The 23,760-nt window shown below is 38.6% G+C and overlaps 1 protein-coding gene across 2 annotated transcripts in view; it reads left to right on the top strand.

The window, feature by feature from the left end:
* The window catches only part of camk2b1 (calcium/calmodulin-dependent protein kinase (CaM kinase) II beta 1), an 87,423-nt gene that overhangs the window by 22,883 nt on the left and 40,780 nt on the right, over positions 1-23,760 (top strand). Inside the window, exons 6-12 of one of the 2 annotated variants that reach the window (XM_037680873.1) lie at positions 6,702-6,774; positions 17,190-17,292; positions 18,238-18,321; positions 18,481-18,575; positions 20,352-20,474; positions 20,608-20,691; positions 22,254-22,296. In XM_037680873.1, coding sequence (XP_037536801.1) covers positions 6,702-6,774; positions 17,190-17,292; positions 18,238-18,321; positions 18,481-18,575; positions 20,352-20,474; positions 20,608-20,691; positions 22,254-22,296 — 605 coding nt within the window. Of the gene's footprint in view, positions 1-6,701; positions 6,775-12,963; positions 13,037-17,189; positions 17,293-18,237; positions 18,322-18,480; positions 18,576-20,351; positions 20,475-20,607; positions 20,692-22,253; positions 22,297-23,760 lie in introns of both variants that reach the window. The other variant, XM_037680871.1, reaches the window with a different exon arrangement.

The following is a 23,760-nucleotide window of genomic DNA, read 5'->3' on the forward strand; positions in this document are numbered from 1 at the left end:
TATATATATATATATATATATATATATATAGTTACATTTTTTAATTTCCTCTGAAACAGTACTTAGAGACTGATGCTGAATGCTCCAAGTCCAGACATTCAACAATAAAAACACTCATTTCTGTCATTTAGTTGGCTGCCAGTTTATCAACAAACTCTTATTGGCCAAACCTGAAACATACACATTTATTTTCAAGGATATAATTTGCTTTTGACGTATCGTTTGCTGAGGATACTCCCAGTGATGTCTTTGTCCTCATTGCCTACCACTTTGTTTCCTCCTTCATCAAGTAGTAAAGGAGATGAAAACAAGACTGTCAGCAGGAATGCAGTGCCCACCTCTAGTGAGGGAAATTTGTGGACAGTTTCGCTTTCTTTTCTTTATTTAGTTTTTGTTCTTTTTCATCTTTTTTACCACCAACCGCTCTGTTTTATATCTCACTCCCACCACTCCTGCTGACTCATCGGCACACACAGTTCACTTTAACCATTGTCAGAAGAGGAAATGGAGTAGTCGGGGGGTGGACAGACAATAGGCTGAGAGAAGAGTGAGAGAGATACTTGAAACTGACAGTTGTCATGTGGGTGTTAGTCCATTCAGCAGCATTAAAAGCACAACTGCTTGGTTTTTAGAAAATCATTCGAGTATGTCAGTAAATCTTTACTTCCAGTCTCCTCTTCAAAGTTTGTATTTTTTATGTAATTTTTCAATATCCCACTGTAAAAACTGGTGATTTTAATCAAAACTATGGATGCCTTTTTCTGACAGGTGCTATTTTAAGATACTAAAGGAATCCTTCAGACAGCTGTCTACATTTTACCAGAGTTTGTCTAATTTCTCACAAACATTAAGCAAACCGATCAGGATTTGGTTCGAACTGCAAGCCTATACTATTGCGCACAGATAAAGAAGCCCTCACACAAATTTGGCAATGTGGCACCTTCCAACCATGTAGTGCATCTTTTAGTACGAATTCAACTGTAACCCAATAAAGGTGGGGAAGAACATTTAATGTCTCTTTCAGCAATCCAAATGGCAGATCTTAAAGTCTCTAGTCATGATCAGCATTGATAAATATGTTTAAATGAGTGAAAATAAGACCCGTGTGCATATGCAACATTGTTAAAATGTTGGCGTAGTATTCCAAAGAGACAGATGGTAAAATATCTCCCCAGTTGTTTGTTGAGACCTCGTTCTTTGTGTTGAGGCTGGGGGTTGAAGTAGTATCGCGTTATGCTGCGACTGTTGGAGGCTAGTTGGCAAACGTCATTCCTGAGGGAGTCTCTGTAATATACGTTCTAGACTGTTCTAGAATTGCGCTGCTCATTGTGGCTGGATGTTGGAGTATAGCTCTGTTACATTCATTCTGAAATTTTGCTTTTGAAAACTTTTAATTACTCTTTTTTTCTGTATGTAAATCGCTTTTTTCAGATGATTACTTCCTCTGGTATCAGAAGCTGTGCAGCTGGAAATACTTTTACTGAAACCTTTTTTTACTTTTGGACATTTGTTATGATATGTAACCATAACAACAGCTGCTGATTAACATCTCAAAAACTAAAATAATACCTCAGCTACAGCTCCTAATCCCAGATGAGTTGAAAAGGAGGTGCTGTGGATGCATTCCCATCTACCTGGTGGCAGTGCTCGAGTGCCTGACTGCAGAGATCCTGGAGCTGGCGGAAAACGCAGCTTGTGACAGCAGGAGGACCAGGATCGTCCCTTGACAACTGCAGTTCCATCTGTGGGAACAAGGGGCTCGACAAGCTGCTGGGAGGAGTGGCCATCACTCGGGGAGGAGTTCTGCCCAGCATTTAGGCAGTCCTGCTGCCCAAGAGGACCGAGAGGTCTGCTGGGTCCAGGTGGATGGATCGGTATCTGCAGCCAGTTTCTTTGGATCCTCTGTGGGACAGACTGCTGCAGGCCCTTCCTGCCTACAAACAGCATTTATAACAACTCTTTAATGAAACCAGGATGATGAGCTACAACAACAATTAATTTCCCTTTGGCAATAAGAAAGTATTTTTTGCAAGAGCTGAATTGAATTCACAAAGATTCAGAATTTCCTCTCTTGAGTCACAAAGGCTCACAGTGTTGTTTGAATATTAAATATGTTCAAATAAACTGTGCAAAATATTTTCTGTCAAAATAGTGACAAAGTCATCGCAGGCATCTCCAACTCACCTTAAGAGTGCACGAACTGAATTTTGACACGTGCACGAGAGCTCTCAGAAAACATGTCCATGTCTAAAAACCACACTGACGATGAATAATAATTAATTATTTACAAAGCTGGTCCAAATCTGTCTGTCTTCCACTTTAGTTGATCAAATCATAAACATGAAGGTGGCTGCCAAGGTGGAAGTGTGGACAATGAAATGAAGTGCACAGTCAACAATACACTGTTGCAAGCCGTGCACACAAAACAAGGCTATAGTTTTTAAAAACTGACTGCCAAATGCAGCTGCATGGTTTCTAGATAGGTGGTTGCAAATACTCAGAATTCACTGTGACAACTGAAAATGTCAGTATTTTCTCACGATTTAAAGTCAAGTTTGAGTCGCCAACAGTTGCAGCTCAGTGAAATACTACTTTTAGGTGCCCTCTAATTTTATTTTATCTTCCTGGATAAAATAATGCCTGTAGTTGAATCTTGACTTTTGGTTTTCTTTAGTTGAAAATGATCTTATACCTCTCAGCTCAATGCATTTTTTAATAGTCTGTTCCCAAGATCTTGTTCACTCACTTGTTAGACATAATCACATGAAATCATAGCAAGCTATTCTTGTTGGGCACAAGAAAGGACAGCTATAACTCGCCGCTTTTCTTTTAGCTGTTAGTACTGTAAGCTACCTCAGCAATCAAATCAAGTCTGTTCATGTGGATGTCACAAGCATATCATCTAATCATTGCTCAGCCTCTGGTGGAGAATCGTTTCATTATTCAGCAGTTTACTGGTTTTATGGATGTCAGCTGCTGATGGTATGCTTTGCAGCCGCAGCAACAGGTGGCCGAGGAGCCCATATATCACGCTCAGCGAAAAGGTCATATGTAGTCTGTCCGCTTTATTGAAAACAAGACAAATGAATATTTTGAACTCTAGACGATATTAAAAATAATATAAAACAAATAAAACCAAATGTCAACTGTCAAGGTTATTTTGCGTCTTCTTCAGCTTTTATTGCACATGATTATTCTGCAGCATGAGTGTAGATTTTATATGATTTTCAGAAATGCGTGTGGTTTGATCACCCTAAAATGCTAAGTCTACGTTACAGTAGCAGCTAATTTAGCTAAAGTTATGAGTAGCAGCATAAAATTTACCTCATTATGTCTTTTTGAAGTTACTTTTATATTAATTGTGTGTTATTGTACTGGATTTCCGTGTACTAAATACCCGGAGTTATTCTTGTTCATCTCTTGTTTACTAAAGAGGACTATTTTGTCGAAACTGCATATTTGGCCGATTCCAACTGTTTTCTCAAGTTTACACTAAAGAACACTTTTAGCTGTGTTGTTTTTGTCATTTGAGAAAGGAAAATCCAAGTCATTACAAAATTTACTTGTACTTATTGCCACTTTTAAGAACCAACATTCTTATGTTTGTGTACGTTAGAATTTTTCCATATCCTGTTCTGTCTTTATTATATCTCAATGCGTCCTATCTAAGATGCCATCTTGGAGGTTTAAAGGTGCACAACTTCTCCATCTTCTCCTTGAATGTCACTCATTCAGGCCAACGCCACACTCTGATGTGTTCACCCTCCCTCCACCCTGGCTCCCTTGGAGACCTGCAAGAAGTGGGGCTTTAATTAGCCATGATAATTAGTCCCACGCTCACTCAGACCCCAAACTGTGCAACAGCACACCTTGTCGCCTCCAGTCAGAATCTATCAGCGCTCCTCTTCAGTGGCGTTTGATTGGATGGAGGCCATTGCGTGTAAATCTGGGAGTAAATTACACCTAAATATGCATCGAGTAATCACTTGTAACTAGGAAGCTGAAAGGCCCTACAGAAAATCCTGGCAACACAGCACTGTTAATTTAATAAATTATGCCCCATTTTTCCACCCAACAGTTTCAGCAAGCGATAATACTTTGATTTATGTACACTTTAGTGCTTCACAGTTTAGTGGAACTGCATTTAATTTTAGTTTACCAGTGAATTATCACTTATGCCACATTGAATAGAAGGAGACAGTCTGTATTATTCTTGTTAGATTAAAACAGTCAGTTATATAAAAATAGAAGTGCTCTTCCAAAGATGGCTCAATATTTAGTTTCCATGGTATTCTTTTAGATAATAGTCTTGTGCTTGATATATAATCAGACTTCAGTTAGTTGAAAAACGAACAAAACTTAACCAAGAGCTGGGTTTTATTTTTTTTGCCTCCATGACGACTGATGCACTTTTTTAACCTATTTACCCACCAAGTCCTGGTGAGGTGAACAGGCATGTTCCTTCAGAATGGATTAATGGTTTTAGACGGTAAGACATTAGAGAGTTGTACAAATGGGTGAACAAGTGCAGGGTGGAGGTGCTTTCATATTTCTAAATGCCACACGCAGTGGGTCACCGTCAGTTTGAGGCACATACACATTCTTCTTCTTTTTCCCAATCACTTTACGTTTAAATCAAAGAAAAGTCCACCCAACAGATAGGACAGGAAAGGGAAAACGTTAGGCTGCTCTTAGTGAAGGACCGTGTTTTCAAGATAATTTGCAGGCAAGTATACAGCAGGCATGCAGGTAGATATCCAAACATTTTAACATATAATTTAAAACAGGACAGCACAAGAAACAAAACTTCAGTGCAAACATGAGGAGACTGAAAACTACAAGAAGAGACTAAAATGTAGAGAATGCCAAGTGTGTAAATACCGGGTGATTACTGAATGAGAGCAGCTGAAAGATGGCAATGAACAGCAGGTGTGTTGGATATATATATATATATATATATATATATATATATATATATATATATATATATATATATATATACATACAATGTTTCTAAACTCTAAAGCTCTTAAAGAGTACAGAATGTCATGATTTCAGCTCCTGCCTCTTCTGCTCTTTGCCCTCTGCAAGTGCTCTTGGCCACGCCCACTTCTCAGCTCTGCACAGTGAACAGCTGATCAGCTGCAGAAGGAAGCTTATCCTGCAGTGTGGGCTGCACAAATGAGCAGCAGGTGTTAAATAATTTATTTTGACTAAAAATCCCGTTCTGATCATGCGGCTCATCCATCAGTCAGTCATTTGTGTGTCATGTCCAAGTTTATTTTTGAAAAACTGTGATGGAACGCGATAAACGAACCATGAAGTCGCGAGGGATTTAGCGTGACTGCTCACATTTGAAATCTTTTCATTTCTTCAGTGCAGGCTACATTTTAAATCTCTTATGGAAATGGCTCATCTCCAACAAGAAACTTAAATTACAGCTTCTCAAATACGACCTAGCCCCGCTCACGAAGTGCCTGGAGAATCAGTCAAGATTACAGGAAGATTCACTGTTCAGTTTATAAATGTGTCAGTTTATTTAAAGGATCGATTTTTGATTAAACTAATAAATGTTAGGGCTGAACCTTTTGGGGTTGTTTTCTATAATGTGTCCACAGAGGGTTTTTATTTCCATTTGAGACTTGCTGGAAATGTGAGGCACTTTTGAAATTACGCTTTCAGGTCCTTTACTATTAAACAATACAAAAAACTGAAAAATGACCTTTTTATGCATTATACTGATTATGGTTCACAATGCTGAGATGATGTAGTCATTAGGAAATGGTACGAGCCTTTCTATGTTCCCTGTTAGTATTAAAGAGCACCCCATCATACGCTCACCCTGTGTGTGTGTGTGTGTGTGTGTTTTGTGTCCAGATGAAGGATGCATATGCAAAGATCTCTCTGATTCTCTCTCTCAGTCCTCCCACTCAGCAGACACTGTGTGGGTGTGGTTCCTGCAGGCTGCCCGTCTCCCTGCTCCTACTATTAGTCACATATTCTGCACATTACACTAATCACAACGAGCCAACATACACAAATATTTAAATGCACACACACACACACCATTGTGAGGTAGTTTCATGGTTCTCTTTGCACACTGTGATGTTTTCCCTTTAGTGATGGAAAAATAACCTGGCATCTGCCCACCAGTCTATGATTCAGTGTTATCCTATACACAAGTGTTCTATTTCTTTCATGTCTTTCTCTTTCTTTCTTTTTTTTTTTGGTGCAAAAGGCGCTTATCTTTTCTTTCACAAGCTGTCATGTTTGTTCTCTCCTTTCCTGTGCCAGTTTGGTTGTAATTTTTGTCTGGCAGGTTGTTCTGCTGTGGCTGCTATTGTCTCATTATGTTTTAAAAAAGCAAAACCAACCGTTTTTTGTCTCTTCCACCTGCACTCGTTTACCTCCCTTTACAAAATCTGTATCCGCATCCTCATTCTGTTCTCCTCTTTTTCCCCCTTCACCTGTTACATTGTTTTCTCTGACATCCTCTGTCCCTCCTCTAACCCATCCTGCCCTTTTCTCATCCATGATGTGGGCTTATTGACCCTCTCTGTCACATTATTCATCTGGCATCTTCATTCTTCTTCACGCTTTCATTCTGCCACCTTCATCCCTCCCCGTGGTTCGCTGTGGCTCATCTATCCTCATCCCTCCTTCACCCCACCACCCCTCCTATCTCTGTTTTGTCTTCACAGTCACTGTATCCATCAGATTCTAGAAAGTGTCCATCACATTCACCAACATGACATAGTGCACAGGGACCTGAAGGTTAGTATTTGTAGAGGAGCATCTGCATCCCTCACCGTCTTACCCTTCCCTTTACTAAACCCTTTGCTTGCTTCCTTTCCTCCCCCCTGCTCCGTCCTTCCTTCTCGACCTCGTCCGTTTGTGTCGATCCTGTACATCGCTGGTCTGTCCGACTTATGTCGTGGTACAATTTTTTATTTGTGATTGTTTTTAAATTTGGTTTTCGTTTTGGAGGATTCTGGCTTGCCTCACCAGCCTTTCCAGTTTTTATGACGTCCCAGCTGCTCTTTTAACATTCGTTTCACAAATGACCACAAAGCTCCTGTTGCACTGACTAAAAGCTCGCACATCAGAAAACGAATGAGCATGCACACACCTAAAAAAAAATGTCTAGTGTTTACAAAAGTCAATAAAAACATCAGTTTAGCCACAGCTCTTATTTACTTTGGGTTTTATTGATTCTTTTTCCTCCGCTTTCTCTTCGTTTATTGATTCGTGTGTTTTTAAGACATTCAACGGCAAGTTTTTCCATCTTATATATAAAGAACAGCTACATTTTTTATAAAAAGCCAAAGTTGTTGTTTTGATATGTAAATATTATATTGTATTCCTTCTGAGTAGAAAAGCTTCTGCTTGGATGCAAACAGGCTCTACTTTAACTCATCACATCGATCGTTGTCTCAGACAGCTTTAATAATAAACTTTAGTTAAAATGCAGTTGCTGGTTTGCAGTCTTACCACTGCCTGAAAATGAAAACACAGTCATCTCAGATATTCATGCATTTGTACAGGCTGTCACTGACGTTACAAAAAACTCTATCGCAAATATTCTAATATTTAACTATTTCAAAAGATCACCTGTTTATCACAGAATGATTAGCTTCTAAATGATCTTTTTCTGTTAAAATATGAACTTTTATGTTTTGGATGATCCCTGTTGAAGCTAATTAACCTTTAATCATATGAAGGTCATCTGAAGGGCATGCTGTAAATCAGATCAAGCACAACTACAAGAATGTAATGACACCAGAGGTCCGGTCTGGGATATTTTTGCAGGGTTAGGGGGAGTGGTGGCACAGAGGTTAGAGAAGGCAAGCCTGTGATCAGGTCACCAGTTCGAACCCCTGGAATGAGAACAAGGCTTTTAGCCTGCTCATATACTCCCTCGGGTGCCCTACATTGCAGCTCTCTGCTCCACACTGAGGGCTGTGGTAGCTCGGTGGTCTGTGGTTGTGTCAGGAAAGGCGTCCGGTGTAAAAACACTTATCCAGGATTCGTGCAAGTTAGTTCAATGTGGCGACCCCTGACAAAGGGAGCAGCCAAAAGGAGAAAAAATATAAAAAATCTGAGGGTACGTAGAAAAAACTCAAGAGAAGTTTTGTTGCCAGAGTGCAAAATAAAGTGCTCAAAGTGCAGACAGGACCATTTGTACAAAAAGTTGTGTATCTGAGAGCAGAGCTTTGACAAAGATTATTAATATCATAAAAATAAGAAATCCTTCCCTTAACTAATATATGCTCTTGGTTTAAAATAGCAATATACTAAACATAATATAAAAAGACTGAGATTTGAGATTAAAAAAACCTAAATTATGAATTATTGTGCATTTACAGCAGTAACTGTTTGTTTTTGTGTTATGAGTTGTTGAGTTGACATTTTGTTTGTACTGATGCTTCTTACATCCTTAGTGCTACGTGATCCTCTTAAAGTCAAAATATACAGATTAATCTAGCAGTTTTAGAAAAAAAAAAAAAAACATCACTTTCACATGAAAGTGTGATGTTTTTACTGCATCATTAATCCAGAAACGACTTTCTTTGAATATTCTTAAACCAGAGATTTTAGACATAAACCACCTAAATACTTCATGTTTCCTCCATTTTCAACGTACATTTGCGTTTATAAAACCGAGTCAGTCTTTGGTGTAATATCTTCAAATCAAGCATCAAACATATTTTAAATGCTTTAGTGATGTAGGCAGATCACAACAGTTCTTCATATTTAGCACTGCAGCATTGATTTAGTTCTCATAAATGACGGGTGCAACAAATCGTAGAATGCTGTGATCATTAGTTTAGTTATTCATCTCCCATTAACCCATTACTAAAGATTACAGGAGGTGATAAATATTTCCACTACAAGCAGGTTGTCATATTTAGTTTGCACATGTCTAAATATCATGAGTGGATTATCAGATGTTTTGATGAACAGTGCATCAAACTCTGCTGCTAGACAGTTTTTTTTACGTTTGTTTTAGGAAAAATCAGAAAATCTTGAATTTAAGCAACTTTGATTACAATTCGTTGCCTTTTTTTTTAATTAAAACAGCAGTAAAAGCAATCAAGAGATGTACCAATACTGACAAAAACTTCTTAAAGTAATCTTAAGACCTATTTGTTGCTGCCAAACTATGCACCTCAGTGACTCATGAATTAACTGAGGACCACAAACGTTGCAATACTCCCTCGCAAATATCATTCACCAACTTGTTTCCATCAATCGCAGCCCACTAAGATATTATTTAAGCCTTCTTACCATCATGCCCATTCTTAAAGCTCAAGGGTTTTGGATTAATAAAGGACAAGATGTTTAAAGTACGTTCTGAAAAGGAGTTCCAGGAAATGCTACTTCTTTTATGTCTCCAGGGTGAGACCATTAACTGTGCTGTGTTGATTATGACTGCAGAAAAGCTATTATCATAACAATAATTTGTATATTTAGAGGCCAGAGTTTGATGCCTTAAATATTTTTAGTTTGTTTTAATGAAAATCTTCGTAGAAGGCACATGTTTTTGCATTTTTCACACAAATTTTATAGATGGACAAGAACACGTAACTTACATTTCTATGTGTTTAAGTTTACAATTTTCCAACCAAGCTAAGCGCTCGTTTTATCGTGCCTTTATGCGCTCATTGTAATCCCTTCTATCCAGTTCAGCAAAGAAAAAGAGCAGGTTATTTTAGGTCCTGCGGTGCATTTATGGCAACAATATGCCGACCTAGTTATCCACTTAGTCTTTGAAGAATACTGTAAAGTGGGTTAACTTGTGAGTTGGCAATAGAACTAAAAAATGCTGTTTAGTAAATATGTAGACAAAAACTATGCAAAACTGTTCAAATTGTGCACAGAAAATAGACAAACACAGCAGTTCTTGTATAATATCTAAAATATGGCCAGTTTACAGCCACATGTTGGTGTTGTCCTCAAGTGATTGCCCAGAACACACACACACACCAGTACAGTATAAATGTGACCTTCCCAGTATTTAGTCATTGGGAGACCTTTGGAAAAGAGACACAGACTCTTAATTTATAGCCCTGAACTTTATACTCAGACCAGTCCATCTTCCACTCTCCTATGTGTGTTTTGAGTTTCTCCTCATGTTTTTCTCGGGTACTACTGTCTCACAAAGGTCAAGGTTCTTTATTGTCATTCGCATCACACGTGGTACATGTGGTGGAACAAAACTGTGTACACAGGCTCCCAGTTCCATCCAACAAAAGTATAAATTGTAAAGAAAAACAGTAATAAGATCTAAGATATGAACTAAGAAATACGCTAAACTAAGAATACACTAAGCACTAATAGTACAAAAACAATCTGCTTAACAACAGCAGCACGAACATGAGTTTGTGTGAGCAGATGAGTACGAATGAACACAACAGCGTGAAATAAATCGGCAGCATGAGATCAGCAACATGGATAATCAGCAGCACATATCAACAGTCAAGTGGCATTGCAGTGATTTTTTTTCACAGTGATTATCCTGGTTAGAGATTAATGAGTCTAACAGCCTCAGGGTAGAAGCTGTTCCTCAGTCTAGTGGTTTTACACTTGATGCTCTTCAACCTCCTGCCTGAGGGGAGCGGGGCAAAAAGTGTGTGCTGGGTGAGTGGGGTCCTTCGTGATGCAGGCGGCCCTCTTCCTGCATCTGGAGGTGTAGATGTCTGTGATGGTGGGGAGACTGACTCCAACATCTTCTGTACAGCCTGAAGGCCATAGCCTCAAAGCCTCCATACAAACTGACCAGACTCATGTTTTATTGAGCTGTGTTTTATAGTTTCCCTCAAATTATTACACGTTAGGATGTTTATTAGATAGTATTTGTTTATTAATTATTTTTGTTTGATAAAAAGTAGAGATATAATGACAGAAGTGGAAGTTTACAGCAGAACTTAACGATGTGTCATAACTTTTATGAGATTTATCTGGTAACAAGCTGCAAACAAGTTGTGACAAAAACTGTCAGTGAACTTTGACATACTCAGCGATAATGCACAAACGTAAAGTGTGAATATTCTCAATTTAGAAGAACTGCTCGTGATAAATTAGACATTTTGAAAAGATAGCAGACTATCAGATACCACAGAGTAATACTTTGTATAGATGATTAGAAAACAGGGTAAGAATTAATATGTAAGGATCAATAAACTGCTCTAATCATAGGACACTTTCAGTGAGACACTCAAAGTTTTAATATTTTTAATATTGTCAAATACGTATTTTTAACAGTTTAATAGTTTAATTGAAAATTAGACACCAAACACTGGACTGTTGGTTGCTTGGATTTGAGGAGGAGTTTTAAAGCATTGATTTTATTACATTTGAAGACTGGAAGCAATTGTTTTAAGAAATCTACGAACACATCATAATTTATGGTAGTGTTTGGTTTAAGAAGAATGACTGAAGTAAATCCTGTACTCCTTTTCCTCAGCACAGGACTGGCTTATCTGACAAATTTTAATCCAAACTGGATGCTCATCAAATCAAACCCACAAAGGATTATCAAAATGTTTCAAATAAACAAGTCCTGGGCTCTGGAATAAGTCTGAAGGCTTCACTTTATTCATCTGTGTAAGTTCCTGACTGCATATTTACTACTACTCAGTTTCCCATTGAATGCCAGTTTTGGTCTGTGTAGCACAAGCCGACAAATTCTGGTGTTTGTTCCCTCAAAAGAATCATTTTTACATGCAGCTTTGTTTGTCAGCTCGTAACATTATAGCGCATGTCATGTAACTACAGCTACAATAGTTTTATTTGACACATACTGAGTGAGTAATGGCTGTTTTAACACTTTATAAACAAAGAAACTGTCACCACAGAACAAGCCTTCGTGTACAAAACCTCAAGGAACGAACATCTAAATCTCTGACATTAATGAGTAAAGCTTATCTTATTGTGGCTATTAAATTTCAACAGTACATGTTAAATTTAATCAATTAAACAAAAAGTAAACATACTAATGTCAGTGCACAGGAAGCACTCATACATGGTCATGGTATTGTCATACAAAAAGGCACATTCAGTTGTCCATATGTGTGTTCACTTGTGGTTATTTAAATGTTTGTAAGTGTAGCCCTCATCCCACAGCTGGACCCAGACAATAAACATGGCTCTACATGTCTGTCTCATCATATGTATCATATATGTATATAGTTAACCCTTTTGTATATTGTCTAGTCTGTGCATCACGTCTTGATTACCTTTCAGTTCCTCTCACAGTTTTTTGGGTTTTGGTTGTAGTTTCTGGTGGATTCCAAACACCAGGTTGTGTAATTGTACTAGCAGAGCCCACCACAGACATATGTCAAATGTTATTGATTGTGTAATGACTCGGTCTTTCACTTAACGCTTTCTGTTCCCCCTGTGGCCAACCATGTTCTCACATCCCCCTTTCACCCTCCAAGGCCTGCTGGTTAAAACATGACTGGCAGCAGGGTACCTGCAGGCCCCAAAATAAAATTGAGTTTGTCAAATGCAAGAGTCTACTTCTTTAAAAAAATATTATAGCTGATAGTCAATTGTTGTTGATTACGGTAGATGAGTGTAAAGGAGTCTTCTGTTGCAGCGCACCTGTGCACTTCCAACACAACACATCCATTTACCAAAACCTTATAAATAACATCACAAATTCACGTGATGTAGCAAATTATTCTCGAGATGTTCACAAAAAAGTAGGTTGTTAAGATAACACAACTCTCGGAAAAGTATTTTAATAAACATAAACTAGATCATTAAAAAATCCTGGACTTATTCTAACCGTTAACAAATTAGACACTTGGCAACAGAAGAGTTCTTGAATTATCCCTCATCTCTTCCCCACTACCTATTTTCCCACCCCTTTCTGCTCTCCCTTGGCCTTGTGCACGGGTTTGAAGCGCCGCTAAGACTAACATGCGCCCCCCTCCCCTTGGTGTTTGCATGCAGTCATTGCATCCAGCAGATCCTGGAGGCAGTGCTTCACTGCCATCAAATGGGCGTGGTGCACCGGGACCTGAAGGTGAGTGATGAGAACCGCTTTGCTGTCCCTTCAGAGTTGTGTATTTGTGTAACTGGAGTTTGTGGTCGTGTCGTTTCTGTATCCAGTGGGTTTCTGTTCTGTTAACAAGAAACCGGGGAAGTCGCTTGCAAAGAGTTATCAAGATCTGTGGAAATTCTCATTCCTTCTGAGTTCTGCTTAAAATTTTACAGTATTTTTACACTTGAGGATGATTGCAATAGTTTATATAGATGGAAAGACGTCAGGGTTCAGGTAAAACTTTTTGGCCATGTTTAAGGTAAAGCAGTCGTTATGCGTCAGACATTACTCCAGTGTTCTTTTAACATTTAAAAGCTCCAGCACTTTAAAGCCACCTTGTGTAAACATCATCCTAAGCATATAAAGATTTGAAGCATTCAACAATTCCAAGCATGCAATGCAGGTCATTCTAACTGGCCAATCCATCTGCTATGTAACCTTTTTGTAACAGGATTTCTGTCGCTGCACAGCTGTTCAGTTTAATATCAGCCAAGGGGCCACTAAATCTTAGCTCTGGTTTCATTTACTCGACAGAGAGAAATGCTGTCTATTGATTATCAGATAACCCTGTGTGGTTTATAGATGGGCAGATGACCCAAACATGACAGCTCGTTTTCGTTTGTAAAAGATTACCTTGTGATGTTGGTTTTATTGCTTTTATAGTACGCTTTTATTTTTAGGTTTACAAACCAAGAGCCAATGGTAAATTTAAAGATGTTTTATTGAGGATAACGTGTCATTTCATCCACACGGCCCTCAGTGCACTTGAGAGGTTTTGTTGAGCTCAAGATACCGTTTAGTTTCCTATATCAACTTCTTTAATAAGATTTGTATGTGAAACAACGTAGAAGGAGCTATAAATCAACCTGTTTAGTCTGCTCCGTGTTGTACCTGCTGGTATTTGTGTATGCCTGTGTGTCACATCTTGTTTTGCATGATGCACTTTGTCATGTAGACCTCTATGCAAATGTCAGTCCCAGCATTCCAGAAAAGGCGCGTTGTGTTTATCAGAGCTGTTGTGTCAAAGTCTTTATTTAGCTCACACACCTATCTTGTTTCATGCCCACGCACTGGAGAGCATTTCGTGCAATAGGTCATAGTGTGATGACTGAGGACGCCCCAACTGACACCATCCCTCAAATTAGGACTAAGGATATGGCAAGTGGGATGATAACAGAGAGGTTTCGTCTTTGCGTCTACAAAAACAATTTTGGTGCACAAACTGTGTCTTCCCTTTAATAATTTAAATGCAACTGTTGCTCAGATAATAATTTTAAAAAAGATGTCAAATCTGTGTTTATTTCAGGTGTGATGAAGGTGAATTGTGACTTTAGCTCTGTTTTTGTAAATCTGAAGCAAATTCCAGCTGTATCATTCTGCACTGCAGCTATCTTTTTTTAAACGAAGTGCCTTTTTAATGTAGCGCTGCATCCCAGTTACGTTTTCTGAAAACAAATGCTGCAGCATGTCCAGAGTTTTTACAGATCAATAAATAGAAATGAAGAGAGAAATCTGGGACTGGGAATCGTTCCATTTCAGACACCCACTCATGACCTGCGCTCAAATTCAGCTTTTTCTATAATTTGTAACCGTCCCTCTCCGCCCTCCTCAACCAAAGCAGCTGCTAGTCATCAGTATGCACAGCTCTGTGTTTATGCTGAACTGTATTTTCCTAAAAAAGGAAGGTGCACTTGTGTTAATCAGCAGTGTTTGTTGCTTAACGTTTTGAATGTGTGTCCTGGTTGTATTGTGTCGCGTGCATGCACCTTTTTGATTGAAGTGGTTGGTTCATCGTGAATTCCACCCACATTTATTTTCACGGATTATCTTCCTGCTGCAGTGTTGGCAGGTTTTAACTCGGGTTTACTAAAGGAAAAAAGGCTCAACCAAGCGTTCGAGCCAGGAGAACGTGAGACACGGAGCTTTGGGATTACGATTTTTGTGGCTTTCTTACACTTTGCCTTTTCCTTTTGGGCTCAAAGCAGGAAAATGCACACCTTTAATGATCTCTGCCTTAGGTACATATTACTCCTTGGACTTTCTAAAATGAGTAGAGAACAGATAACAATGAAAGGAAGGCAGGGAATGCAAACTGATGGTACTGCAGTGCAGTGGAGGCTGTGACAGCAATGTAGCCTATAAATATAATGTCCTCATTCTTTCGGTTTAGAAACTTTAGACTTGCATTACTGTTGTTCCCTTACGTCCAAGTCAGGAAACTGCTTAATTAGCTATTTGGAAGTACGGAAAGATGTATTAGATAAATTAGATCTTCAGAGTCTTTAGTTTCTAAAAGTCAAGAGAAAACTTTTTTTACCTGTATAAACATTATGTTGGCTACACAAGTAGCACACACTGCAGCTAATGTGTTACCTGTGTGTGCATCTATTGCTGGACTGGAAATGTTGGGGGTCAACGATCACTCGTAGACTAGAACTCATACTCGCCCCCGTATTTCTATACAAAGAAGTGACCGGTCAAGAAAGTCCGTAAAGTCATTGATTGTATGCCTCATAAACACGACTTTTATCTTGACTTTAAAGTTTTCTCCAGGATTATAGTGACCTAAAGTTCAACTGGTCCATTGATCACTGGGGAGCATTTATGCACCAAACCAGGAAGTTTTTTCCTCAAAATGTCTTTCTGTTTAGAACGTCTGTTCTGCAAATGTGGTTTATTACCACTGAACAAAGATGTGCAGCCATGTTTGGCCCAATTTTAAAAAAAGTTTCAGTGATGTTTACTGGCTCTTATCTGTACTTTTGTGTGGTGCACATAAATGGAACCCCCCCCCAATGCAGGAAAAAGGCTGTGGCAGTGGTCAAGTATTGATTCAGAGTCACCAAAAATATGCTCCAAAAATATTCTCCAATAATACCATCTAGACCTACACCGTCTAGGCAAGAATCAGGCCATCAGCATTAGAGTTCACATCACTGATATGTTTCACATTTGCTCAGAATACTTAAAAGCTTTGTTACCAGCTACAGTCAAACAATTCGTGTGACATTTTAACCAAGTATAAAAACAAGGGCACTAGTTACTGCTTTTATCAATACTTTTTTTGTTGTTGTTTTGCAATGGCAAGAGAGCTAAAAATGTCACCAATTGATCTCTGGACTTTTTACTTTTGGTCTCGTTGGCACGTGCATGTTCGGATTGCCCCATCCAGATCTTAGCTTATCCGTTCATAGAAGCATGAGTAATAGGAAAGTTAACAAATTTTGACAGGAGCTTTTATTAATTGTTTGCCACATTGGTCTTGGTTTTGGCATATTTTAATTTTAAGAAGGTCAAACAGTTTTCTAACTCAAAACAGCAAGCACCAACTAAAACTGGAGACAACCTAAAGTTCTTTGAGTCATACCTGCTATAAAGCATAAACTTGTAAACGGGCAGGACCAAAGAACCTAACTTACATTGTGACATTATATTGAAAAATGTTACACAGTTTGTGTTGGTGTTGACAAATTGTCATTAGTAAGCTAATCTAACTGTCCATTTATCAACTGGAATTGTTTAAATAGGCAGATAAATTATTTTATAACCAATTTGATTAAATACTAACGAACATACTTGTTCTGCAAAGATAATCTTGGGTATACTGGCGACTACCAAGTATCAGGAGTATTGGACATTAATTAAAGTTACCCTGCAAGGTATTTTGTGTTACTAGTTCCTGCTGGTGGCCGTTATTTTCCCATCAAAGCTGCCAGTTACCTTTACAGATGCAATGATTTTGTGAGATAAAGTGATAAAAAGTGAGAGCCGAACATAGACCTGTGGGGATATATGCCCATTATTGGAGCTCTCCTCTGACAGAGAATAATGAGGCTAGCTGCATTATGTAGGCCACAGCGATGGAGCCTATAGAGCCTCTACTCATCACACGAGGCTTGGGCAGAAAAGAAATGCAGGCATACTGAGTTTAACTCTGCTGAAATATGGACCAAGTTCTGCTGTTAAGTCTTTACGTATCAATGCGTCTTTTAAAAGTTGTTTTGCAAGCATTTGTCTGAGCTGAATGCAGTGAACTCCATTGCAAACTCTGCATGCGTAGCTACCTGCTTCTAGCTTTTACTTCACAAGAAATGTACAAATGTTAGATAACCGTTTGGCCTCGTTTTCTTTTCAGCCTGAGAACCTGCTCCTTGCGAGCAAATGTAAGAACGCCGCAGTGAAGCTTGCTGACTTTGGCCTGGCCATTGAGGTGCAGGGGGATCAGCAGGCCTGGTTTGGTAGGTGCAATACATGCAGGAGTACATTTCACGTGCATGTTGTAAGGGTTGACGACAAGATATTAAGAAGCAAAAGCTCCTCAAAGGTGTAATTCTATCTCTGTTTTGGGCCTTTTAAATAATAAAAAAAAAGCTTTTGTTCTTCTGAAGTGCAAGATAAATTATATTTGCAACTCTTGAGTAGATGAAAATCCACATTCAATTATTTAAAATTATTTTTAACTTCAAGTCATGATGCCTTCACTGAACTGAAAGTTCAAACTGTTGGATTTAGTTAGTATGGTACTGCAAACCCTTCCCTTCTTCCCTCTTGTTTTTAAACTGTTTCTTATATATTGTTTAATCTTTTAGTTTTAAATAATTTTATTATTAACAATCTGCTTTTTGTTTATATTTTTGGCATCTCAACCAGGTCTTGTCTTCCTGTAACAAGAGATCCATAGAACCTAAGAGATGAGATAGTATCCCATTCAGACCTTCTTGCGTTCATAAAACCAAAATACAAATACATATGACACAAAAAACACTCATTTATTCAGTTAGTAATAAGTAATTGACACAGCTGTTTAAATTAGCTTTCATGTTTTTTAACAATTTGATTTTTTTTCTCCAATATTTTTGTCAGCAAAACCTTCAGTAAAATGATTAAGATCTGGGTACTACAAGTTTTTGTTCTTAGTGTACTTAAGATTAGTATAAAAAAATAAATCAATTTGGATGAGTCTGGCAGTTGTAAGATTATTTTCCTTCATCTGATTTCAGTCACTAGTACAACACAGATACCAGTCAGCGATTGTCAAACAAGACGTTCAGCTTTCCTCCTCCGTTTGGACCAACAGCTGAAGGCTTACACAAGATTATCTTTTCATGCTTTTCCTGAGAAAGCAGCAACACAATCTACTGCCCTGGGCATGTCAGTCAATTTTTAATGGGTTTTTCCTGCAGGATTTGCTGGCACCCCAGGGTACCTGTCCCCTGAGGTATTGAGAAAGGAGGCATATGGCAAACCTGTGGACATCTGGGCCTGCGGTGAGTTGTAGAGGAGCACACTCATTCATGCACAACAAGCCTATATGGTGTTTCCTGGATGATTACACACCAAAAACAGAAACTTGACAGAGAATAGTTAATTAATGTTTTTATTTGTGTGTGTGTTTTATTCTGTGTATGTGTGTGTGTGTGTCTCAGGGGTGATTCTCTACATCCTGCTGGTGGGTTACCCTCCTTTCTGGGATGAGGACCAGCACAAGCTGTACCAACAGATCAAGGCTGGGGCTTATGATGTGAGTCTCCTCTTCCGTCGTAATGCCCTCCCTGCTCCTCCTGCTGACCTCTTTCTTTTTTGGCAACTGTTACGTAACGCGGTCACCTCATTCATATTTCAGGGGGTGCAAGACTCAGAAAGGGGAGTCTCGCTATAGATCACATTGAACTTCATGCCAAATAAAGAGAGAACTTGACTGGCTCTCTGGCAATGATTCTGGGCTCACAGGGTGCAGACCTCAGTGTTTATGCCTAGACACAGAAGGTCTTTACAGATCAAGGGTTTCTGAACAAAATGCTGGGGCCATGCTTGGACCAGCCTGTTTTGTGGTATTAAACAATCCACCCACAGAGAGCCGCCATAGCTAACATGTTGAAACCATGTGTACTGGCTGCATCCAGTGTTCAAATCTGACTTAGGACATTTCCCACAAGCAGATGACCTATTATTCAAAAATTAAAAAGTTGGGACAAGCAGAGCTGGAAATTTGTTTGTACTCCGTCTCTTCTGCAGTGACTGCTGGATATGGGCACAAGTGACCCCCACGATCCGGAAAGGAAGCAGTGGGTAAAAAAAAAAAATGTATGGGTGGATTATATGCTTGAGTTTTTTATTTTTATTTTTATGAGCTATGTACGGTAGTTTTTAGCACTTGTTAAAGTTATGCAGAGCCTGACTTTGAGCATTTTTATGTCTAAGGGATTATTAGACCTAAGTTCAGCAGCTTAACTAAAAACAAACTCTAAAAATGGTCATGCTATGGACAGAAAACAAGTTAAAATTTATCCAAAACTTCTCAATACCCTCTAAAAACCCTAAAGAACCGTTGATTAAAATCATTGCTCTCATGTGAAGTCACTATAGCCCCTTTGCCATTGGTAAGCGCAACTCCACTTGGCTCTCGTCTTATCGGTTCTTCTCAGGTGAAGGTGATTTGCCACTGTGACTTGTTTCCCCGCTCTGTGGACAGTATCGTAACAGATCATTGTGTTTAAGCCATTTCATTCATTGTGATTCTTAATTGCCCTTTAATCGGACATCAACTTCTTTAGCTAATGCTGACACTGCTTATAAGTCTGGGTGTATCCAAGCTGTGCCATCATCTCCAATATCTCTCTGTAAAGGTGCTCATTTATTGTAGCGCCGTCTGTCAACCCGACGAAGAAGTGGAGGTTCAGATGTAGTTTCCAGTTTTGCTGAGCGGGTCATCCAGTAATGTAGCTCCACTGGCCAATCAATGATTGCTGTCTGCTTACGTTCAAATCGTCACCTCTGAGCAGTTCACTTGGAACCTCAAACAAGGTGATCCCATAAACTGGGCTGGGTACCGACAGTGGGCAGGCCCTTAACTGGTGCTCTGTGGTGCAGAGCCGAGGAGAGTTGAGACAGTGGCAAAGTTCAAGTCAAGTTTATCGTCATTCACATCACATGTGGTACAAGAGGTGGAACAAAATTATGTACTGATACTCAGGGTCCCAGTTACACCCAAAAATACAAAGTGGTAAAAGTAACAGTGTATAAGGATCTAAGATATATGCTCAACAAACGCCAAACGGTACGCTAAAAGATCTAAGATATACGCCAAACACTAATGTAAAACAATACGGCATATCAACAGCAGCCCGAACATGAGTCTGTGGTGAGCAGATGGGTATGAATGAATACAGCAGCATGAGATCAGCAGCAAAGTGCCATATATGGAGGCAAACGGTAACCACTGTGGTTTACTAGTGTAACTACTATTAAGTACTCTGTCAGAAAATGTGAAGCAGTTTTGTTTTGTCTGTTCTTCCAGTTTCCATCCCCAGAGTGGGACACAGTCACCCCCGAGGCAAAGAACCTGATCAACCAGATGCTGACGATCAACCCAGCCAAGAGGATCACTGCTCAGGAGGCCCTCAAGCACCCATGGGTCTGCGTAAGTGTCCCAACTTGAGATATTAAAAGCACTTAATACAGTTTGAATGATGTCTGTACCACAACATAAAAAGCTAAGTTAACAGACTGTTTTACATCTTGTTCTTTCCTCCTACCTTTTCTCTTGGTCCCAGCAACGGTCCACAGTGGCGTCAATGATGCACCGACAGGAGACTGTGGAGTGTCTGAAGAAATTCAATGCCAGAAGGAAACTCAAGGTCTGTTTGCTTTCCCTCTCCTACATTTTGCTTTGCTTCTCTAATAAGCTCTCATGCGAGATACAATTATAAAATAGTTTCTGTTTCTACCCATCTTTTATTCTGTAACGTCCTCTCTGGTGTGTTGTAGTTACTAAAATAATGAAGTGTTTTTGTTTAGCTCGAATTTGTGAGTCCTGTTTGGATCGCTGTGATCGTGAATATCAAGCTCAGTAAATACTCTAGTTAAATGGAAGCAAATTAAAATTGAGGTTTAAAGTTATTGTACAGAGTTTGTTCTTACACTGATTTATTGCTGACATTTTGTGTGGATATAACGGCTTAGCTATTGGAGCATGACACTGTTACCCCGTTGCTTTTGGCCTCTCTTGGCTCGGCTCAAATACCAGCTCATAGGAAGCTGGAAACAGAAACACAGGTGGCCCCGGGCAAATGTTGCACCATTCAGCTAACGTGCCACCAGCTTCATCCAATTCTCTCGGGCTTTTCACACTTAAAGATAGATGGACACTGAGAGGTTGGTCGTTCGGGTTCAGTGTTGACAGCAGAAAAACAAAAACTGGAGACATTTTAATTCAAATCATTTAAAAGGGAAAAGTACTGTACTGTAAATAAATTAAAAGGTGATGAATCGGATCATTGTGGTTTAAAAACCCAAATATGGCATTGATTTGAGAGTTTGAGCTTTTTGTTTAATTGCTTTTCTAAAATAAATGTCTAGACTTTTCGTGAAGCAAATAAAAAATAGTCCTTGTACGTATTGAGCTCATTTAATTTATATGTATGAAGTATGAAGGGTGCTTTCTTGTATTTGTTTAGATATGCACTGTAACATGTCTGCAGCGCTCACATGATGTAATCTGGTTTGAATTCAGTGCTAATTTATCACCTCGAGCTGTAAATAAACTCTTGACAGAAAAGTGTAAAAACTAGCTGCTTCACTCATCACTGTTTCTAACTTCCTTTCTTTTTTGGTCTATTTTTTATCAGGTTCACACACTTCATGTTGCACATTTAGTCCGTATTCACGTTTTCTTAGTTTGTGGCTTTTTGTTTGGCTCAGTCTTGTTGTTGCACAGTAAATTTTTCTACCTTGTAAAGTTTTTTTTTTTTTAATCTTGGTCTTTTCTTTCTTAATTCATTATAAATTAAACTGTAAAAAGATGCAAGAACTTCAATCTAAGAACTCTTTTCTTTTTAAGTTTCTCTTTGCAATTTCAGGAACCCTTTCATTTGGAACCACGTCTTTTGTGTTAATCAGTCACAGCAGACTCTGATTTTGTCTTTTGCTCGTGTGCAGCGTGGGCGCACATTTAATCACGTGTCAACTGAATATCATTAATTAAAAGTAGTTTTTCCTTTGATTTCTGCTCGTAATGATGTCCCGCCTGCTGCGAGTCAAAAACCATCCAAAAAGAGGGTTTTCTTTTTAATGTTGAGGACAAAACTCAAACTTATGAACAATGAATGTTGAGCGCAGCGTTTGTCATTTAGAACGAATGACAAAATAATTATGGTTTAAATTTAGTTTAAAAATTGTTAATGCTGTTTGTTTGTTTCAGGGGGCCATTCTTACTACCATGCTGGTTTCTCGAAATTTCTCAGGTAAGGTTTTTTTTTTTCGTCTCATTGGTTTCTGTTTAAAGCTACAGTATATCCTTGAACTAGTGAGTAGAGCAGAATCTAATAAAGATTAAGATAAGATAAGAATCTGTTATTGCTTAGTTTGTTACATTCTGTTTGGTGCACGTCATCACGTTGATTGAATTAAAAAATCCTGCTTTTAAAAGTTCCCAGTTCAACCAATTGTCTTCCAGCTTAGAGGTGGTGGAAAATGTAACACTAACTAAAAGGCAGGACGTATGAATATTCTTTTTACATCAAAATGACAGCTTGCACTTTTTTAAATCACCTGCAACATTTTGAATAAATCTTTCTCCCTTGATCTGAGAGCAGTGGTTCCCAACCATGGTCCCTGAGGAACACCATCCTGCATATTTTAGTTGTTTCTCTGCTCCACACCTGATTCAGTGATTTAATCACTTCCTCAAGTTCTGCAGAAGCCTGTTAATCACCCGTGCATTCAAATCAGGTGTGTTGGAGCAGAGAAGCAACTAAACCATGCAGGATGGTGTTCCTCAAGGATCAGGATTGGGAACCACTGTCTTAGAGTAATATTTTGATTTTAGTTTTTAAGGCATGTTTATTAAAAGCGAAATCACATTTGTCATTTCATCTCAGCTCAGCTTCAGTGTTTCCCCTAAACTTTCCTGATGTTTTGGTAACACTCAAATCTCTCAGATTAAGAGCATCGTTGTTTGATTTAACAAGATACTATTTAGGAATTGTTACTTTACTTTTATTTTAAGGCATCAACATTTCGGCGACCTGCAAAATGTTTTCTAGATAGTTTGTTTACACAATAAAACAAAGTACTAACTGCAAAGAAACTGGCAATCCTTATTGTAAACACTCCAAAACTTGAGAACGTAAGGTTTTGTTATTTTTAATTTTTTTTTATTTTTGAAGTAACTGAGCCTCTTTAGTTTGGCTGAACTGTGGGGGAAGCACTGAATTTGATCCGCAAGCTGAAGATGCATTAATGTCTTTGTTCCTGTCTTTGTATGTCTATATTTTACTGTATTACTTGACTTTTTTATTCTTATTCATTTGTTTTACTTGTAAACTTTTCATAATTGAAATATGAAAAAGGTTTGCTGCTTCTTGGCCCCAACCTTCCTAAATAATTTTACTAATTGATTTCTCGAGACAACACTTTTTCTTCCTAACTTCTTATTCAAACATGAGCAAAGGTGACTCGTCGAGGCTCTTTCAGCTTTGTTGTGGTCAGTGAAATGAAAACATTTCGATAATGGTGGATGTGTTTGCTCTTATGAACCATTAAAACCTGGAAAATCTAACTTCTAATGCAAGTGAAATTCAGGTTTAAAAATAAAATACTTTCCAGAAAAAGCGGTTTTGGAAACGTCTTGATGATTGTTGAACGTTCTATCTAATAAAAAATAAATTATCGGTGCACGTTTATGTATAATATCTGTGTATTTTGTA

Source organism: Nematolebias whitei, chromosome 8 (genome assembly GCF_014905685.2).
Source record: "Nematolebias whitei isolate Nwh7 chromosome 8, NemWhi1, whole genome shotgun sequence".
NCBI lineage: Eukaryota > Metazoa > Chordata > Actinopteri > Cyprinodontiformes > Rivulidae > Nematolebias > Nematolebias whitei.